The sequence below is a fragment of the Rhododendron vialii genome, chromosome 3a, assembly GCF_030253575.1.
Source record: "Rhododendron vialii isolate Sample 1 chromosome 3a, ASM3025357v1".
In the NCBI taxonomy this organism is placed as follows: domain Eukaryota; kingdom Viridiplantae; phylum Streptophyta; class Magnoliopsida; order Ericales; family Ericaceae; genus Rhododendron; species Rhododendron vialii.
In genome coordinates, this window is record NC_080559.1 from 9,727,870 (window position 1) to 9,750,296 (window position 22,427).

The following is a 22,427-nucleotide window of genomic DNA, read 5'->3' on the forward strand; positions in this document are numbered from 1 at the left end:
AAAATAAGATTTTCGCACTAGTTCAAACGAATTGAAAATTGTAACACTTAATCTTTTAACTATTTTTTTAATACTATAATCTCGTCAGTTTTGTATCGAAACGGCGCCGTAACATTTTGAGGAGAGTTTTATATATTAAAAATATAGTTAAAAGATTAAGTGTTCCAATTTTCAATCTATTTTGAATAAGTGAGAAGATCTTATTTTCCACATCATTTTATTCTAAAGAGTCGTAATTATTTTTTGACTATAAAGCTTTCATGTTAGAACCAAAAGATAACTGTAGAACAAAACAAATTTAAAAGATTTAGATACTAAAATGAAAGCCTCATAATCAAAAATTAATTACAACCCTTTAGGATAAAATGATTAGAAAAATAAGATCTTTGCACCGGTTCAAACGGATTGAAAATTGGAACACTTAATCTTTTAACTATTTTTTTAATATATAAAAGTCTTAAAAATAGTTAAAAGATTAAGTGTTCTAATTTTCAATCCGTTTGAACCGGCGCGAAAATCCTAATTTACTTATTATTTTACCCCAAAGGGTCGTAATTAATTTTTTATTCTAAAACCTTTCTGTTAGAGCCCTAAAATAACTGTAGAACTAAATATAGGTATAAGATTAAGATAAAATAAAAGCCTTATAATAAAAAATTAATTATGACTCTTTAGGATAAAATAATCAGGAAAATAAGATCTTCGCACCGGTTCAAATTGATTGAAAATTGAAATACTTATTCTTTTAACTATTTTTTTAATATATAAAACTTTTTGGGATCCAAGCATTGAATGCACACTATTTCCGAAACATGCCATAAAAAATTTGGCCAGGCAATGTAAGTTATGTACCAAGATACCATTGGTTTGTATGTGAAGGGTGAAGAAATCTGAATTGTTGGATTTATTTGTATGAATAGATAAAATTTGTATCAAGAAGAAATCTGAACCGTTGAAAAAGAATATTCATAAAAAATATTCCTAAACACCCTTGTGTTTTATTATATATACATTTATTGCGCAAAAACCCTCTAGAAAATGAACGTGACATGATCCTCAAGTGGTCCATGGGGAAATAAATTGCCACTAAGCTGATCAGTCAGCACCGCCATTTTTGTAACACCAAAATGTGGCCAGGGTTTGAAGAATAAATGCACGTGGGATTGAGCCGATCGAATGTGTCCAATTCTCCATTAGGTGACACATAAAGAAAACAAAAATGGCTCTACTACCTATAACTCAACTTTGGTCTTTCGCACCCAAGTTTTTGTTATATGCATTGCATAAGGATCAAAGAGGAACAGCAGTTCCTCGTCTTGTAAAGAATTATCACTCTTGTATTCCTTTTGACTTAATATAAATTATGCTGTTGGTTCAAAAAAAATCTTTGGTCTTTTGCCCACGCGTTATCCATGCTCTATATTTTATTCCTGTCTCCAAATTTATTACATATTCCTATATATGTGTGTGTGTGTGTTTTGTCATTATATACATATACACATATATGCACATATATATATTATCTACTTGTGTAATCAGTCCAAAAAATAACTGATGCAGTAGTGAAGATAGGTGGGACCTATTCTATCACCATCCCTACAGTAATTCAAAACATCAGTCTTGAACTTCGGCGGAATAATTAACTCGAAAAATTATACGCGACGCTGACGTTTACGGAATATACAACTTCGCTCGAGCGACAAATAAATTTAAAAAAAGATTGTACATAACGCAATCATGTCATTCTAGAAAAGTCGTTTTTAATTAACTATTCCATTAAACGTACGATAATTGCTCTTCTATAATTATAATAAGGGCCTAGCTAGTTTAGCAAGTGGAAAACATATTAGAGTAATCACTTTGTGACAATATAAAACACCAACAGCAGCTTTCTTTCTTTTTCCTCTCATTGGTCTCTCTCTCTCTCTCTCTCTCTCTCTCTCTCTCTCTCTCTCTCTCTCTCTCTCTCTCTCTCTCCTCTTATTATCTTTTTTTTTATATCTCTCATCATTTCTAGCTATCATCCATGGAGTACTCTGAAGCAATTTCCAGGTGGGTTCATGAGTACTCTCTTCAAACATCCTTTAGTGATTGTTTCCTTATCTTCTTCATCTCTCTCCTCATATTAATCCTCTCTCTCCTCCTCTCACTCTCACTCTATTTACTGAGACCAAGGCTTTGGTGCAACTGCGAAATTTGCCACACTTACATCACCTCAACTTGGTCGGACCAGTTCTTCAATCTATGCGACTGGTACACTCACGTCCTCACCAAATCCCCATCCAAAACCATTCACATCCATGTGCTGGGAAACACGATCACCGCGAACCCGGAAAACGTCGAGTACATGCTCAAGACCAGGTTCGAGAACTACCCGAAAGGGAAACCGTTTTCTGCGATCCTGGGCGATCTCCTGGGGAAGGGTATCTTCAACGTGGACGGGGAGCACTGGAAATTCCAGAGGAAAATGGCGAGCCTCGAGCTCGGCCGGGCCTCCATCCGGTCGTATGCGTTCGAAGTCGTCAGTCAGGAGATCAAGAACCGGCTTATCCCTCTCCTGTCCTCGATTGCGGATAGAGAAGACTCCGCCGCGGTTCTGGATTTACAGGACGTTTTCCGGAGATTCTCGTTCGATAGTATTTGCAGATTCTCGTTCGGGCTTGATCCAAAATGCCTGGAAGTGTCCCTGCCCTTGTCCGAATTCGCGGTTTCCTTTGACCTGGCTTCCAAGTTATCCGCGGAGAGAGCCATGACCGCCTCCCCTTGGATATGGAAAGCCAAGAGAATACTGAATTTAGGGTCCGAGCGACGCCTCAAAAAGTCCATCAAAATGATCAACACCCTCGCTCAAGAGGTGATAACCCAACGGCGAAAACTGGGCTTTTCGGCCCACAAAGATCTTCTCTCCCGCTTCATGGGAACGATAAACGACGAGACGTATCTAAGAGATATCGTGGTTAGTTTTTTGTTGGCAGGGCGCGACACGGTGGCCTCCGCCTTGACTAGCCTGTTCTGGCTCCTGGCCAGACACCCTGACGTGGTTGACTCCATCCTGGCCGAGTCAGACAGCGTCATTGGGCCTAACCAGGAGCTCGCGAGTTTCGAACAAATGAGGGAACTCCACTATCTGCAGGCAACCGTTTACGAGAACATGAGGCTATACCCACCCATCCAATTCGATTCAAAGTTCTGCTTGGACGACGACGTCCTGCCCGACGGGACGTTTGTGAAGAAGGGAACGAGGGTTACTTACCACCCTTACGCCATGGGAAGAATGGAGGAGATTTGGGGTCAAGATTGCTTGGAGTTCAAGCCAGAGAGGTGGTTGCGAGATGGGGTGTTCTTTCAAGAGAATCCTTTCAAGTACCCGGTTTTCCAAGCCGGGCTTAGGGTGTGTTTGGGGAAAGAAATGGCTCTGGTGGAGCTCAAGACCGTGGCGCTCTCGTTGCTGCGCCGGTTTGAGATCAGGCTCGCTTCGCCGCCGGACCACCCACACGGTCTCCGGTTCTCCCCCGGCCTCACCGCCACTGTCGGCGGCGGTCTCCCGGTGCTGGTCCGACAAAGGAGAGGAGCCCCATCCTAGTGCATATATATAAACCACCATGGCTAGCTACATAAACTCATTAACAACAACTAAGTACTAACCCTAAGGAATAAATTCTATTTTTCAGAGAAGTGTGCAGAATGCTTGCATACAATCTGTTGATACTACTTTATGACCTAAGATTCGCAAGTACTACTAAAGTGTACCAATATGACCTGGAGGGTCCTACATGGGCATCATGTCTGGTTGGTTTTCTGGTAAGGGTTTTTATGTAAATTGTGCTTAGTTCAAAATTTGTTTGGTAGCTGCTGTTGTTCTTGGGCTACTGTGTGCAGACTAGTGTGAGTAGTGTGTGTGTCACATTAATGAATTCATCTGTCATTATGATTGTACATCAATGTCTCTTTTATGTTTTGTCTTTCAAAACTTGGGAATTAAAGAACAAGATATACAAATCTATAGCTTCAATTTCTTCCTGTTTATATCAAATTTCTGGCATATTCTTGACTTTGTTCGTTTGGGGGACTCATAAGCACGATCTCCAATAAATTTTATTTTTCTATCTATCTTCACTCATTACTCATAAAAACCTCCCTTAAAACCTAAAACGAACATGGTCTATGATTTTTGCTTGCTGCTTTTAGGACAGTTCTCTTCTTTTCTTACCATACATATTGTTCTGAAATGAATCTCAGCATTTTATTCTAAATTCTGAAAGTGTTTCTAAGACATTTTCCTGAGAGACTGAGACTATATATAGAAGAGTTGTTTAGGGTTTAAAGCCTAATTAATGTGTTGGGTTTGTGACGTTTGATTCAATTTTGAATTTCTACTTACCTATTGATTGTGTCGGGGTACGACTTATATAGTGGCATTATTGGTTAAGTAAACTGTACAATATAAATGCAAAAATATATACCGCCGAAGTAATCAGAACGTGCTTGCACTTTCTTCGTTTGATACATAGTAGAACTAGCTAGTGTGAGTCGTGCACATATATACTCAGCTACATCTTATATAGTGGCATAATTGATTACGTAAACCGTAGGATATAAGTACATAATATACACAGCCGAAGTAATCAACACGTGCATGCACTTTCTTCTTTTGATACATAGCGGAACTAGCAAGTGTGAGTCGTGCATATGTATATACTCAGCTACACAACTAGAGAACCACACAAAAAATATCTTGTATTATGTGTTTAGTCTTTTGTTCTTTACTTGATCCTTATTTGCGGTTTATGTGTTTGTTCATTTGACAAATTTCTCAACCTAAAGAATTCCACCAGATTGAATATTTTCTCCAACACGAAGATTACGGTTTTTAACCCTGGCTCTTAAAACGAACTGGCCGACATACAAAAGTGATTATTTAGGGCTCCTACGGCACCGCCGCGTGGTGTTCTAGGAGTCTCTACAAGTACTGTCACAGCAACCTGTTTGTTGTGGTTGCGAGATTATAAGAATTTCATTTCATTTTTGAGAATTTGTGTTGCAGAATCTCAAAAGCTACTCAAACCCATTTTCTTTTTGCTGTTCAAAAAAAAAGAATTTTGAGAATTTCATTCCCTTTTTAGCTTTTCAGATTATGTAGAATCCGAGAATACGTTATCCAGAGAATTTTTGACAAACACAACAAATTGATTTTGAAAAGCTTAATCTCAAAATGTGAAGGAAAAAATTCTCGCAAACCCGCACTTTGATATGATAACTATTAACTTATCCTGACACATGTCGAGCAAAACTTTAACCAGTAATTGTCATAAATACCTGTTGATTGTGTGGGTGTTCAAGAAAAATTGTTTTTGCAGATTTTGATATTCGAGCTTTTTAAAATCAGTTTGGAGTGTTCCTCAAAAATTATAGTTAACGGATTCTCAAATTCAACAGATTTTGAAAAACTAAAAATAAATGAAATTTTAAAAATTCCAAAACTTGATTTGGGTACCTTCTGGAGCTTTTCGGATAAGATTTTAAATTTTAAGTTTTATAAAAGCTAATTTCCCAGCTTTTTCAAGTAGAGAAATATTAATACCAGCTTTTACTATAGCTTAACCATAATTTCACAGTTATGGTAAACATGTTTATCTGCTTCTACTAAAATTTAAAACTTCAAATCTGCAGCAGAATCTGAAGTTAGAATCTAAAATTTGTATTCATAACTATCGCAAACATGTCTATTTACATCCAAAAATACACCACCTAATGAGAAAATTGCACGTGGCATTAAACAGTGTGTGAACCAATCGAAACACATTGTGATTAAGCCTAAGATACAAAGAATCGATAGGTTTAATTATAATATTATTTTAATACTATACAGTATCGTTTAGATTGGAAACGATCAAGTTTGGTTATGAAATGACAAATATTAAGAAGATTATGAAGTATAACCGTTGATTAACTCCTTAAACCATCGAACGGTGCCATTAGGGACTCGTTTTATAAGGAAAATCAGTTATGTTTATTTGTAATCATCTAGGTAACCCATTTCGAATTACTAATTCACGTTGCGCATAAACAAGAGCCCATTATCAACATGTTCAGCCACTATCTATAGCAACAAACGTGGGAAGTAGAAGAGTTTTTTGAAGAGACCAAGTCAACAACAGTTTGAAGGCAGTTGCAACCGTTCTTGGAGGGAATTGTGAGGTTTCAAATCAAATTTGAATGAAGACTTAGACATTCAAGGGAAATGTGGAGAAAGAGAACTATAGACAGACCCTTTGTCTATAAATAGAAGAGGAAAATGAAGAAGAACCCCCAAGGGCCCCAACAAACCATTATCTGACATCCCATACAAAAAAATGGTTGTTTAGAGATCTAAAGTAGTTTAAAACTTAGGAATTAGTTCGAAGTAGTTAATGTAATTGTAGTTTAATATTTTGCAAGTTTGAAAACTTATTTGAATGTAAACCTGCTTTTGATTAAATTCAAATTACTACCTTACATAATTTTGTCTTGTTCTTGCTAAAGAGTGATCACGTATAACCTTGCTTTTGTTTAGATTCAAGGGGGTTTATATTTCTGTTTTGTTCTTGCTAAAATCTTAAAAGTAATTGCATATAAGCTTGCTTTTGATTAAATTCAAGCTTGCTTATATTCAATTATCTTTTTTGATTTCTCTGTTTGAAGAGTGTCAATTCATTTTGGTTGATATCTTATAGAAAAATCTTCTTCGTTAAGGTAATCGAACGGATAATCACAATTGTCTGATTAAGTTAGCTATTTCTAAGTTAATCTGAAAAGGATAATTTCTATTCTTTTCTGGCACGCCCGCACACAATCATTTTGCCAAAGGTTTGGCTAATTTAGCACAAACAACGCCCATATATAGCTTGAAACATTTCAAGTATTTGTCCAAACATACGGTTTCCTTTTTCTTTTTCTAAATTTATTTAGAACTAGACACGCTCAAACATGAGACTTTTGAGAAAGAAACTTTACGATCATTACCTTCGTAGAGATGAAAGGAACTACAATTTGAAGGAATTTTCGTCCGATATATATTGCTAATTAAAATAATAACAGAGCATTTTATTTCTTATTATCCCACTCCCTCCAAACCTAAGTCACATATCACCTATGCGAGCGTGAGCGTAAAAGAGTCTTTGAATCACGTCTCAAATTAGTAACATTCGCGAGAGCCGTGATTGAAAACATGAGCATATGATATTTTCAACAATTATGTGACTAAGCTCCAAACTTTGAGAATTTTGAGCTATAAGCGGTATGTCATAACATATCAACTGACCTACAAATATATGATTGATGAGTGGATAAGGTATATATGTTACAGCTATGCAATACATTCTCTACTTAATATTTATTGTTTTTTTCGTGGTTTGGAAAGGAATATTCATCTGCTGAAAAGAACTAAAATGTGGGAAATCATTTTTAACTTATTTTTAGGCATCGCATGCGTGAAATTTTAAAAATCGGTTATATTTTTAGCAGAGAAATTAGGAGTTGCTGAATCTGGAGGAGATTCCATTGTTTTCGCTAACCAACATTACGTGATTCTGGAACAGACACTTCGAGTTGTCATTTCTTATGGTGTGTTACTTGTCCCGTCGTTGCGTTGGTATCATGTACCATACACTCAATTAGTACAAACCCTCTCTTCTTAATTTTTGCAAAGATTTATTAATACCCTAAACTTGGTATAATAACCACTTTAATTTAGTTGGTAAGTCTCAATTAATTAAATGGCGTAATATTGATTGATTGATTAAAAGTCCAAGAAAATAACTTGACAATTGAGTTTGTTCACGTGAGCCCCCTCATGTCTCCACAAGGCCTAAAGCGTCCTCTGTTGGCCTATTCATAACCAAACTTGCCTCCCCCCTATATACCTTCGATGTCTCCACTCAGGTATATAGGGACAGAATGGAGCTACGCATCTGAGTGGAGACACGTGTTCCCGTGTGCCCCACGTGATTCTGTCCCTGACCCATAGCATTTGTATTAACTTCAAAATTAAAATATTTATATTATAAAATAGAGCGATTTTTGTCGATTTACTCATACAAACATGAGTATCTCTATATCTATTGATCGCTTTCAAGCTAAGATCCTTGCCGTCCGATTAAGAGAATGTTTTCTTAAGTTATACTTTGACCTGCAGTTATGGTAACATATATACTTTCCTTTTCAATTTAATACCTTTTGGTTTTTTCCATTTTAAGTTGATATTATTTCAAGAGGGTTGATAATTAACCTGTAAATTATTTCATTTTTTTATTTCTTCTCTCTACCTTGGCATGAACTTTTTAAAGTGAGGCAGAGGGTGAGTATGTTATATTGGATGGATAGAGCAGACAACTTATTTAAGTTGGGACTGTATTTCGTTTGGACGTGCCTTTAGGCATGGACATCCGCTAGTTTTTGTTATAAATTTAGCATAATTATGAAACTTTGCTAATATATAAACATACACATTTGCCTATATCTCGAAAAAACACATATAGAAATAGTTTTATACTTGAATTTTATCATATGGTGCGTTTATACTTGTTGCGTTATGAGCAGTTTGTTTATTTAGAGTTATTCTTTCTTGATTTCTCTTTATTTTGACTCTTTATTTTGAACCGTCTGGGAGAAATATTTCACAATAAAGTCATTAACAAAACTAGTTCAATCATTCTAAAACTTGTCAATGTTCATTTAAAACATACTTTAAAATTTTTATCTGAGATTTTGTGCTCATTTTAAACCTAATTTAACTTAAAGTACGGGTTATTTTTGTAGTTAGTAATGCATATCTTAATTTTGTACCATCTTACTATAATTGACTAAAAAAAAAATAAACTTTTGCCATTATCATTAATGTTCTGCTATCAATACCGACGGCCTCCCACTGAAATCGTACCGACGGCCGCGCCGGGCCGTCTCCATCCACCAGACGGCCGATCTGAGCCGTCCAGAAATTCTAAAAAAAAAAAAAACAAGGGACCCACGAAAGAATCAACGGCATCCGATGTGTGTAGAGTGTTTGATCTAAACACTTTATTTTCGTGTATATGAGACGGCCCGGCGCGGCCGTCGATACGATTTCGGTGGGGAGGCCGTCGGTACCTATAGGTTTTCTAATCATTATTAAGGTACCCCCACTAGACTATACTTCTGGATTCGTCCCTACTATCAAGGGTGTGCAAAAAATCCGCAACCCGACCCAACCCGAAGGATCTCGAGCGGGGTCGAACATGTGGTTTTGACGGGTGCGGGTTCACTTTCTGTTAAAAATTAATTTTCGGTTCGAGGTTCGGGTTGGTGCATTCCTTACCCGCGGAGTCAGACCCGACCCAACCCGAAGGATAAACCCGACTCGACCCAACACGATGTAAAGAATCGGGCTCACAGACGGTTCTTACCACCTGTTTGGGTCCATTTCAGGGCCTAAAATATTGTTACCCGACATGGTCGGGTCAGGTTCGGGGGGCAAACCCGACCCGTCCGACCCGTGCACACCCCTACCTACTATGGGTGACGACCCATATGTATTGGATCATACAGCCGGTATAATGACATTAAGACATTAATTGGGAGGTATACCAGCCGTATGATCCAATACCAATGAAGTTACCTTCTTTTCCTTCTTTCTTAATTAACCGAAAAGGTAATCTGTGAATAATATAATGCGTTAGGTATAAGAAACGATACAACAACCGTTCAAAAAAAAAAGTAGCTCATAACCGGATGTGTGAGCCAGCTTGCGAGCACGTCAACTAATTTCATGACACTGAAGTTAACGGCCGGAGAAACTTTCAGTGGCTTGGGTTTCGTAGGATTCAAACTTGCGACTTTTAGGGACAAATCCTTTAATTGTTTTGTCATACCCGCCAAACCCCAGCGATTAACATCCATACAATTCTTACATTCAACAATTGCTGCAAATCCTTTATTTTCCTTTGCCAAAAGCAACAAGAATATATCTATATATAAACTGGAAAAGAAAAATAGATTAAGCTTTCCGGGGCAAAGGGCGTTGTTTGTTTGCGAAAAAGTCTTCTCGATGTCATCCCTTAAAACTATTTTTTTTTTTTTTAAAAAAAACCAAAGGGAAAATCCAAAAAAGAACATGCAATGCATCTTGCCCCGTTTCAAACTGTTGTATCAAAACTAGGGCCGTAAACAAGCCGAACCAAGCTTTGTCGAGCTTGAGCTCAGCTCGTTTACTAAAAGAGTCCAAAATTCGAACTCGAGCTCGGCTCGAGTCTTAACGAGCCGAGCCCTTATTGAGTCAAGCTGAGTCATTAACGAGCTGTTCGGTTCGTTTACCGCCCTAATCTGAACAAATTTCAAACAAACATGCTTTTTTTTTTAACGGCATCTCTTTAATATGCTTTAGCTCCAAAAATACACACAATGTTGGGCCAGTCAGCCATGCACTACGAGGGTTTATCTATTATCTACACTCTATAGGCCCTGTTATTCGACTCTCAACCGTCTCATCAGATAATCTTGATTATACATATCTCACACTTTGTAGAATCACCTATATTTTATGATTATTTATTGAAGGACTATCTTATTCTAATCGTAAAAATTACATTAAATACCAGATAAACCCTAGATATGTGAACATCTCGAATATATAATCCAATCCCCATACTCATATTTGGTGAAATAAACTGACTTATATTGGTAGCTGGCAATTCTATAATTCAGACGTCCACTCTTAGTCAAGTCGAAGCTGGTAATTCTGATTGCCTCCGTGCAGAGAGGAGAGCATTCGGTTCTCCTCCCGCTTCACTCTCGCGCCAGGAGGGAATGGGTCAAGCAGTTTAATCCTACAGGAGAGTCGAGAAAGCTTTCGCAGCTATTCTGTGGCGCGACCTACTACAAAAAAAGAAAGCTTGCCCTTGAATTACGTGATCGTAGGCTCGATTATTTTGAATGAGTTGAGTGGTAGACCAATCCCAGGAAGCGTTATATATGAATCCTAAGGTGTTTTTGTTTTTAAGGACTTTGGTGAGATTGTTGAGTCAAAAAGTTTAATCTGAGATTCTGAATTAGGAAAACCTTCAAAATACAAATCCCAGGCATCTGTCTGTATCTCTTCAGCTTGCAAAAGACAGTGGGTTCAAAACCAGTGGAACCCATATTGGAGCTGCAAAATTAATCAAATCAACAAGAATGCAAACAAAAGCATGAAATGGAAAGAAAAGAAAAGAGACTTTTAGGTGAACCCCACAAAAGCAACAAGCTTTATGTTTTCCACTGTCACGAACTTCCCCTCCAATTAATTTGAGATATGATCACGTGTTCTTATCCATGTCTACGGAACTAGTGTCTAGGGTCCAGCGGAATAGTGCAACTACACACCTTCATTGACGTCGTTTAAACGACCGACAGAGCAAGAGCTAACTGTCGAGACATTGGACTGTGGTAAAACGAGCCCTTCCATATGGTACATCATCTGCTTCGCATCAGCCTGAGCTTCAAATCATCAGAATCGCATAGCAAAATCTATGATTGATGAGTTACATCTATGATTGATGACAACTCTGATAACAATTCAGCAGATTTTCCTAATTCTGCCACCCTTCCCCAAAATCAAAGCATTACAAAACTTGAAATGTCACAATACTTGGGTAAAAAAAAATACTGACACCCTTTGTTACAAAGTTGTGAACAACTCAGAGAAAAAAAGAACACTCACAATCGAAGTATAGTTCCTATGACTCTCAAAACTCTGATTTTGCCAAGCAAGCAATATTATACACTCTAGCAAGACTTCTACTAACCAGCTATACCTAAAGCGTCCTACGAGAAAGTGAAAAGGGGTGGAACAGCAAGAGAACGTTACAGTAGATAAACAAACCTTAATTACAAAACCGGTCCCTCATTCTGTCAAACCCTCCATGGTTAAGAACTTAACAATGGAGTTCTCAGTCCTCTGCCTTTGCAAATGCCAATCACAGGCAACACCTCGGGAAGAACCTAGTTCACCATCCAAATCCTGGCCTGAAAAGCTCAATAACTTGTGAAAGTTCTAGAGGCAATGCAAACGCTTTAGCTTTATGAGTTCCTTCCTTTTCCTCCTGGCTTCTGCTGCTTCAGCAGCACCATCATTCTTTTTACTAGAAGCTTCTGGTTTAGCTTGTACGGGATTCTTCTCTTCATGTACAATAATGTTGGAAGATGGACTAGCACTACACAGGTTATCGTTGGAATTTCCAGTTTGTTCATTATTCAGGTCAATGGAAGGCCGAAGGTTGAGTCCATCCCCATGATCAGGAATAGGGAAGAACCAAGGGTATGGCACAACACAGAAGGGAGTTCCTTGACCGTTAACCTTCATCGGATTTTCTGGTTCATGACATACGTCAGGTTTGGCTATGGATGGCATGGGGACTTCCGATGGCACAAAAATGGCATTTTGAGAGAGACTGTTCAATTGAACTGGATTTGAAGATGGAATGATATGAGGCCAGGGAAATGGTGAGAATGGGGGTTGACTGAAGACGAGATATGGGCAATTGGCATATGAGGAAGTAGGTATCTTGACATTGGCTGGCTTTGAATCAACCCGAGTTTCCTCTACTCCTGCCTTAACTGTCTCCGCCATCTGCAAAGTACAAAAGAATGGAAGTGGAAAATCTGAAAACTTTAAAGTTCTTGAATTAGCAAAAAGCAATACACATTTCTTCAATGCTAATCATGTCTTACCCGTGCTTTTAAGCATTTATTTGTTCTCTTCAAAGAATCATATTCTTCCAAAGCCGCCACCTTCTCCTTGAATAAACATAAGTATGTGCTTATTAGAAATAAATTTATAAGTATGAGCTCAGTAAAAGCCATACTAGCATTGACATAGACTGTCCAAAATAAATCATTACCCTCTTCAGATTCTCATTCTCACTTGCTAGACTAGCAGCTTTTCTGGTCAACTCCACAAACAGAGCCTAAAAACAAAGTAAGAGGCAATAAGCTGAACAACCATAAGCAAAGAATGCCTGTGCCATTTGTAAGTCAAAAATGATAGAATAACTAGCAAACAAAAAAGAACATCAGAGTATGTACTGTACTTCTCCAAATTAAAGGATGCTAGTACTTTCAAGTTTAACAAATTACGCACTTCCAAGTTGCATACACTTCTAGCATTCTTGTTACCTAATTATTTGATGCTCAAGGGAACAAGCAAATGTTGTTTCATATCAGCAACACTCTTGAACACTTCTTTTTTGTTCATACCTTAAAACCATACTTGTATTTCAATTCAGAGACTAGTAATACAAGAATGCAAAGGTAAGTTGCTGTTGGACTTGAAAACAGACATCCGCATAAGTATGCCGGAGACTCAGAGCAAAATGTAGATTGTGGAATGTAACAGATCAAGGAAAAGTCTAATCCACGGCTGTGGGTCTCTTATTCTTTCAGAAAAAAGTTTGACTGTGATACCGAAACCATTGAAAGACATAGTTGCATGTAATGGAAATGGAAGGGGGACAGAGAAGCAATGACACATTGAAGAGTCTGCGGTACAAAACCGATGAAATGTTTCATGGGTTAAGTGCCAATGTATAACTTAACGTGGGTTAAGTGCCAATGTATAACTTAACAGAAGCACAAAAACTGGATATTGATTTTTAGTTGCAACTTCGTTTTAGTGTGCAACTATCTATGAATACTACGTAAATATCATGTACCATAAAAAGTTTGCGGGGATCGTTCCCTATGATCTGGGGTACTATAGATCTCTCTTACTTTGTAGCTTTTCATAGGTTACTTTGAGATTCAAATGTCTCAAAGTTCCTTCCTTACTGGGCGTGAGGTTCTATCACAATTGGTGAGAGCTTCTTACAAGCATCTTACTCCGAATCACAGAATCAAGTTTCCATAGTGGATTTGTCACACCAGTAGGAGGTTCCTGCAACCAAAGAAGAAAGTTTCGATTAACTTCTCCCTCAACAGAATAACATGTTCCAAGTATAATTTACCTGATCTACGCCTTACTGACTGAACGAAATTGAGTTCGCATACCTCCCACCATCTTACCCCACAGAATAATCATACAATTACCATCCAACCAAGCCCAAGTAATTCCTTCTCCAAAAATAGTCCAAGCCCAAGTAGGTTTTCGACAAGACTTTCCCAATGTACTCACCATGACATCTTATGAATCCAAGATTTCACAGGTGACCTATTTTCTCCATGTTCATTTCTTTAAGTAAATAGAAAGACACTTATGACTCTTATCTGTTCCAGGAATCTGCTTCGGACACGCCTAATGTATTTGTGCCAGACAACTTAAAACTCATTCTGCAACATGAATATATCAGGTGAGGCAAAACCAACCCGCCATCACTGACTACGTTGAGATGAAGGAAATTCTAAAAGAGAAATATTCCGCCCATCCTATCAAGGTGATCCTTCTAGATCAATGCATACACAAGGGGTGAAAACTGTCACTGAAGAGTGAAGAGTACTTAGGTGCTGTAACATTAAGGAAGATGAGCGCATAACCTTGAGGAGATTTTGAAGGGGACGTAATGATGCCCTCCAACACGAGCTAGTTTTCCACAAAATACTACCTTAACAAAGCATACAGTATCCCGATTATGAATCGGTCACCAGACCTCAAGTTCAATGAAGAGCCACTGCAGAGCCTGTGAAACCCTTCCGAACAAAGTTTCCTTCTGCATCCAACTTGACCAAGCAAAGCAGTAACTAGCCTCTAAACCATATGGATGAGAAAGGAAAATGGGTAACTACGAAGACTTTCCTACAAATCTGACCAAATCCCAACAGTAAATGTATAAAGTTTCTCATGGATGAGGCTTTCCCAAAACTCACTCCACTGACTTACCTAAACAAGTCTACAACCCAAAATTTGATGATAACCTAGATCCGGAGATAAGGTGCGAGGAGGATGCCCATATTCGTTCTCACCCTTTTACAACCCTTCCCTTGTGCCACCGTCGGTTCTTGCATACATTGTGCATGCTTAGATGCGTGCTTATGCTAACTTGCATAAATGATGGGGGCTGGAGCAAGATCTTCCACTCTTATATCAAAGACGAAGACAAATTTTGCAAATTCATCACCTGTACAGCTGCTATGTTAATGTTGCGTCATACAAAGTTCATTTGTATTCACCATCCCACTTCGTACAAAGTTTCTCTGGGTCACATCATATATCGATGTCAATGAAGACGACTAGTTCCTCTTCAACAAAGGGTAACATTTGGTGCCATGTCGTTCCCATGGAGGTGGGCCATATCATCTTGGGTTGGCCATCACTGTATGACTTTGGATATCCTTCTATATGGTCATTGGAAAGGTTGATCTTTCGAGTAAAAAAACGCCATCCAAAAAGCACAATTACCTTGACTATAAGAAGCTCGAGTCAGCATTGAGAAAAAGGTACACATGCTATTTCAAATAATAAGATTGTTCCCACTAGGGAAGGAGGAGTGTTTCCTAGTTCATTAGTGCAGGCGACCTACTTCAGCTTCTTCGTGAATCACTAGCTATGAGCTATATCAATTTGCCTTGATTTGCCCGAGTTCTACAAAACCTAAAACCAAGGTTATGAATCCCGTACCGTACCAGCCGGTACGTACCGGTATTATCCAAATCCGGTACCCTATACCTCTAATTCCGTTCTGCCTCAAATACCGGTTGGTACAGGCCAATACCAGACGGTACCAGTGATACCGGACGATACCGAACTACTTTAAAATTTATTATTTTTCTTCAAGTACCGGACAATACCGATCGGTACCGAACAAATACCAGAGTATTTTTTTTTTTTTTTAATAAATGTATATATTATATGATAAATACTTTTATGTGGGAAAATAACACTAATAGCGATAAATCCGAAATGGTACTCGATATCTCACTGTTACCGGTACGTACCATACCGGTAGGAAAACGGGTATTCTAGTTGGTATGGTATTCAAAACCTTGCCTAAAACAAACCACAGTCGATGAAATCAATTTTTCTAACCCCTGGAGAGTTTGCCCAGATCCTATTCTTGCGAGTATACCAACGGTGGCCCGCAAGATGGCTCATCCATCATACCTATGTGTGAGACCCCAAAACCAAAAGTCCCATATTGGGAAATGTTGAATGATATATAAGTGATTTCGACCAGCTACTATATAACCTGAGATTAACCTTTTGAGCCACATGCTTAGGCTAAGGGTTAGCAAGTCAGATGGCACAGATTGTTATAGTTGGTATCAAAGCACAGCTCTGGTCTACATGGTGGGGGCCACATCTAGAATCTGGTACGAGCACACTGATTGTGTTGTACAGAGCTAAGTGTCACACCATAGCCACCAGGGGAAGGTTGTTGGGCCAATGCAACGAGGATGTTGCATCATAAGATGGGGAGATTGTGAGACCCCAAAACCAAAAGTCCCACATCAGGAAATTTGGAAAATGTTGAATGATATATAAGTGATTCCGACCAGTTACTATATAACATGAAGTTAACCTTTTGAGCCACGTGCTTAGGCTAAGGGTTAGTAGGTCAGCTAGCGCGGGTCATTATACTATGAGCCGATGATTATGCTATCATTCTTTCCTCTCACCTTCATATATCTGCAATCAAATGAAAGAGTCCATTTAGAGGCCTCTGAGATTGTGTTAGGGAAGATGCAACAAATGAATGAACAATTATTTCTCTTAAACGGGGACGGATTTTAACTTCACCTCGCCTTATGGATGCTTAGGGTCCTACTACTAGTTCTACATCAGCTGTCTTACAGTAAATGAAGCCCCCCCACACATCCTCCAACCTACATAGGATGGATCGGATACGGACACTAACACGGTGATGGGCACAGACACGAATAAATGACACAACAATTCACAAAAGATGTAGACATAGATACAAATGACAATTTCTTTAAATAAACATTTTTTATCGCTATGCAAACCTACATTGTAACAGCAAAAATATTTAGGTCAGGACTCCTATTAAGAGCATATTTAGGTTAGGACTCCTATTAAATGCATGAGCAGCCAATGGTATATGCCTATACACATACATATATTTTACATCACACTTTTGGCCCAATACTTTTAGAGTAGTATATATGACCATGTTCATTTTGGGTTTTGAGGTAGTTTTTTGGGATAATGAGTGGAGAGACATACATAGAGTAATGAGAGTATAAATTTATTGGAGACCGTGTGCAGAAAGAAAAGTTTGAGTCTAAAGTCCCAAAACGAACATGGCATATGTTACCCCGGAAAAGCTTTTCAAATTTATAAATATCAACCTATTGTACCCCATGTGCATGCCCGGCGTGTCCCACCAAAAAAAATATTTAAATTTAATAGACAACTCACGTGACGTCCCCATGTGTTCCAGGAGTGTCCGACATGGATACGGCGATTGCTAGGGGTGTCATTGCTTCATTGCTCCAACTAATAAAATGAAACAATGAAGAGAAAGTGATAACCTATTTTAAATCATCCAACCCAAAATCAATTGGCAATAAGTGGAAAGGCCACCCAGGCTCATATACTAGTTTGAAGGAGATAATTACCCGATGTGGAACAAACTCCAACAATCTCCCACACGTGCGACCCTGGACTCGCAAGTGAAACGGTAAACAAACGATCCATGACACTTGGATCACAACAAACAACAGTGCACTTATGGCACAAACAATGGGGGACAAATTCTCCAAAAACCCTAACTCTCATACCACGTTAAAGCATCCAACCCAAAACCAATTGACAACGAGTGGAGAGGCCGCCTAGGCTCATATACTTGTTTTGAAAGAGATAATTAATTGATGTGGGACAAACTCCAACAACCTACAAATCACACACAAGCAGGGAGCTAATTTTGAAAAGACTATCTAAATGATGGTGACAAATATGTGCAAAGAATATAAAAGTGATGGAGCTCGACAAAGGAGGGGCTAGTAGTAGACTCGAGACAGAACGAGATCATTAAAATTGAATTGAAACTGAAACATGGGTATAAGAAAAGTTTAGTGATAAATAAAGAAGGTAAAAAGAAAAACATGCAAGCCCAGATTGCATGTAATGAGAAAACAAAGCAAACGAGAGGAAAAACACACATCCTTCAACTAGAGCAAATGGAAAGCCTAACAAATCTAAGCCAATAATTTCTGGCTGATGTTTAAGGAACCACATAAGCATTGGGTTGCCTAAACAAAACTCGCCTGCCTACGGCGAATTGTCTGTCTAGCAGACTCTCTATTGGCTAAAACCCTGCGTAATCTTCGCGCTTCCTTCTCAGCCTGAAAAGAATAACATATACTACTTACAGGGGGCATAACAGAAAATAGAATACAAGGAAATTGAAACTTATGTACCTCAGTTAACTGTGGTCTTGACTTGCTACCACTACAAGATACATAACTTGAGTTGCTGATATGACTTGGTTTATGAAATTCAGCTTCCTGCTCAAAGTCCATCCCCTCCATCTTTAGGGTGCATATAACTGCACCTTGCTGCTTAACAACTCCTGCTTGATCCTGATACACAAATCAAAAAGGAAAAATTCAAGACCAGCAAATCATAGTGCAATTAACTTCCTTACTTTGCAGAAAGAGAGGAACCATAGCACTTTCAGAGCTCCCCATAAAACCTCAGCTCAATAACTACAGCCGAATAAAAATCAACACAGTGTTCAGGTTAAATCCTTTCAGTTTCAATAACTACAGCCTTCTCACCCAATTCTTCCATTTGTAGGGACTGGAATAGTCCATTTTTGGTTTTTAAGCAACATCAGCTTTTAACTTGCTTGCTTTGTTTTAGTGAGTTTTCCTGCTCTAATATATGCGGCACTTATGCCTTCTTTGATGAAGCTATTTCTTCTCCTATACCGAAAAGAAAATTGATGGTGGTTCTCCCCAATCATGCTTGAAAGCAAACAAAGCATGAGAAGCATGGATATGGATGTAGTGCCGGCTGCACACCCGATGATGGATGTGTAACTTTACACCCAAAATTTATTTTGCAGATTTTACTAGTTTTGATTTTGTTTCAGGCATTATTTGAACACTCGGCCCAATATATCATGAACACCCATCGGCCTAGGTAGCCCATAGTTGATCACAGAACACATAAGTCCAAGCGAAGCCCACACTCACGATGGCAAAAAGAAAGATAAAAAAGGACATATAGGATCAGTATCACGCTCTACGTTCTATCTCAACGAGAGTCGACTTCATGTCTAGGATCAGTACCGTACTCTATGCTCTATCTTAACTATTGTCGACTCCATGTCTACTGCCTCTACCTCTGGTCTCTATGTACTAAACTTAGTTTTCATAACATTAACTAGTTCCAAATTTTGTTTTGCTCGTTAGTGTATGAAATCGTGTACAAGCTTCTTAAAAGAAATTGAACTATGTCATAAGATGTAATACGGAAATTTTTGTTGACAGAAACGCTTCAGAGTTCAGATTCTTCTAAGCGAATCTCGGTTGAATTCGATAATCTTCCTTGGGATCTATGACGTCACGTAAAAAACATGTCATATCATCTCAGTAATTAGGACGAAGAAGAAGAGCATGTCTCCAAAAAGTTCCATGCCAGCCTAATCACCACACTTACCCTAGAAAGGGTATTAGCAAATTAATATGCTGGTTTAATCTTGATTGACTCAAAATATGACTCGTCAAGGATAATTGAAAACCCTATATGTTTCCATATTTTTTGACCAGCGATGGCTATTCATTTGAGTCTTCAGATAGCACCACTAGATCTTCAGCAAGGTGGAAATTCTCGTATTCCGATCAGGTGTTCATAATCTAGAGGATTTAACTCTCACTATTCATGTTGTTAGAGCTTGTCCCACATAGGTTCATTAGTATATGAACTTAGGTAACCACTCCACTCATTGCCAATTGATTTTGAGTTGGATGTTTTAACATGGTCTCAGAGCTAGGCTTTTAGAGGCTTTTGGACAAGACTCTCTTGATTAATTGCCCCGTTGTTTGTGCCTTCAATGCACCTTTGTTGTTCGTTGTAATCCTTATGTTATGGATCCATTGTTCAACTTTACCTGTGTGGGTCAGGAATCGCACGTGCGATGAAGTGTTTGAGCTTGTCCCGCATTGGTTTATTATAACCTCCTAAACTAGTATATGAGTTTGGGCGGCCTCTCCACTCATTACCAATTGGTTTGAGTGGATGCCTCAACCCATACTAATATATTAAATTTTGTGTACATATTGTTGATTAATAGAGCTACCAGAGTTAAGGTAATTTATCTTTAAATACTCTACTACGAGAGCCCTGAGCCAATATATGTGCCAGTTTAATCTTGTTTGTCTCAAAATACGACTCATCAACGACATCTGTAAAATCCTATATGTTTTCATATTTTTTTCAACTGACTATTCAAACTAATATAGTATGAAATTTTGTGTACATATTTCCGGTTAATAGAGCTACTAAATCTGGAGCCGCCACCCTAATGGAAGTCATTCTTTTTGCAGTTTGACGACAATTAATGTATTATTGACAATAAACCACCAATAAATATTGTTTTCCCCCAATGCTTACTAAATCGATCTCACGGTTGTCCTGTGAGAAACATAGCCGGATACATAAGAGAGTTCTATTTGTCATCCTTTCTCACTCAAGATTTAACTAACTCAAACACTTTTATTTATCCAGACAGTCAAGATAACTACTACTACAGTATTTATTTATCCATAGAAAACACCTTCAAAAATTTCATACTAGAAAAGTTGATCACCTAGATTTAAGGCCACCAACAAGTCAACAACCGACCTCCCCAATTCAATCACTTATCATTGCATAACCAAAAGCAGAGACAGACGGAAATCAATAAACACATCTTTCTTTTCCGCAGTTCAAAAACATCTGCATACACAGAGTGAAAATACACAATACGTGCTACTAAAAAATGTATCAACAGTTACTTAGACACCTTTGGACCAACTTTTTGCCAACTTTTTGTCGTGGTCTTTTTGTTGTATTATTCTCTTAATTCTTACGATTTGATGTAACAATTTGACCCAAATCTATTACGTAAAAATTAAAAGAAAACAACCAAAAGACCGAACCAAAACCTGGTAAAAAATTTAGCTCAAAGGGGGTTAAATAGAGGAAAGGAATCGTAACGAACCTCGGAGGGACACGGAGGACGAAGTAGTGCTGCGTCTTCTTGAGGGTTAGTTCCTCCCGAGTGTGGAGGCGGCGACTCGGTCTTGACTCGGTGAGTCGGCAACCCGGAATGGGCCAGGCCAGCCAGAGCCTCGGCCGCTTCCAACTCGCTCCCGACCACCGAGTCACCACCACCGCATTCCCAGCTCGAGCCACAATACACTCCCTCCGACGCCAACGTCATACTGGACACCATTATTACTTACACCGCTCTTGTGGTGGTGATTCAAACGTATCAAATTCATACGTAGAGACATCAGTCAAAAGAGGGAGGATGCAGGGGAGTGCCACGTGTCATGCCAGACATGTTCCCGAGGACGCTTGAGCCCATGCGTCAACACGTCTCTCCATTTTCCGCCGAGGCAGCTTCGTGCGTGCACGCGCCCTAAATTGATTTTACGGGAAAATAGACCATCTGTTCTCGATCGTAATGTCTAGGGGTGGAAATTTTATGGCACGACACAGTAACGCGATTCGAACTCGACACGTGATTGACCGGTTAGAATTAATTATTTTTAACATGAAACATGTACATGACATGACCTGAGAACACAATTACTAAATAGATCGGGTTCGGATTCAACTTGCATAACCTGAAAAATGGCACGACTAATTTGTTTCTCGATCGGTGCTGCACGTTAACCCGAACCCGACATAATAACTTGAAACTACTATTTATCTTTCGGGTTCAATAATTATAGAGTGTGTCCTTCAGTAGTTTTTTTTCTTGAGTGTTGAATTATGTAAGCACAGGTACGGACCTACGTGGGACACGTGTCCCGCTCGAACGCGTTCCCCACTCGAAATTATGTAAGCACAGGAACGGATCTATTATTATGTTTTTTTCTAAAAAGTAAGATTTCCAAAATTGGAACAAAGAAGTACAGATACAACTATATATACAAATTTCTACGGCCGCCTCTTGTAAAACATAATTATATATATAAATTTTTTTATTTACTGTCCGTCTCCCGTAAGAACCACTTTATTTTAATAAAATGTGAACCTCCCTTTTCCTATTGAATTTCGATGATCCGAGCCGCTCAATGTGTTCAGAACGTGATTTTAAGGGTACTCGCTTGAAATCAGCAAAAAAAATGACCGGGAAGGACTTCATCCGAGAAGTTTTTGTTTGTTTTTTATCGAACGGTTCAAACAAAAACTGCTCGGATGAAACCCTTCCCGGTCATTTGTTTTGCCGATTTCTCGCGGGTACCTTTAAAATCACGTTCTGAACATA

At 38.6% G+C, this 22,427-nt stretch overlaps 3 protein-coding genes across 4 annotated transcripts; 1 reads left to right on the top strand and 2 right to left on the bottom strand.

Moving 5' to 3' along the window:
- Positions 1-1,914: 1,914 nt before the first annotated feature.
- Positions 1,915-3,936, top strand: LOC131320849 (cytochrome P450 94C1-like). Its single transcript, XM_058351741.1, has one exon. The coding sequence runs from the start codon at positions 2,027-2,029 to the stop codon at positions 3,581-3,583; it is 1,557 nt and encodes a 518-aa protein (XP_058207724.1). The 5' UTR covers positions 1,915-2,026; the 3' UTR covers positions 3,584-3,936.
- Positions 3,937-11,587: 7,651 nt separating this feature from the next.
- Positions 11,588-13,502, bottom strand: LOC131320852 (uncharacterized). 2 transcript variants are annotated; one of them, XM_058351745.1, is made up of 3 exons: positions 12,891-13,502; positions 12,721-12,786; positions 11,588-12,619 (listed from the first exon to the last, which is right to left on the bottom strand). In XM_058351745.1, exon 3 carries the CDS (start codon positions 12,617-12,619, stop codon positions 12,044-12,046), a length of 576 nt encoding a protein of 191 aa, XP_058207728.1. In that variant the 5' UTR covers positions 12,721-12,786; positions 12,891-13,502; the 3' UTR covers positions 11,588-12,043. The 2 variants fall into 2 exon arrangements, with proteins under 2 accessions (XP_058207728.1, XP_058207727.1); XM_058351744.1 differs by lacking the exon at positions 12,891-13,502 and having other exon boundaries at positions 12,721-12,867.
- A 4,471-nt stretch (positions 13,503-17,973) lies between these two features.
- LOC131320854 (uncharacterized) lies at positions 17,974-21,466 on the bottom strand. Its single transcript, XM_058351746.1, has 3 exons — positions 21,150-21,466; positions 18,361-18,522; positions 17,974-18,285 (listed from the first exon to the last, which is right to left on the bottom strand). Exons 1-3 carry the CDS (start codon positions 21,381-21,383, stop codon positions 18,193-18,195), a joined length of 489 nt encoding a protein of 162 aa, XP_058207729.1. The 5' UTR covers positions 21,384-21,466; the 3' UTR covers positions 17,974-18,192.
- Positions 21,467-22,427: the final 961 nt, after the last annotated feature.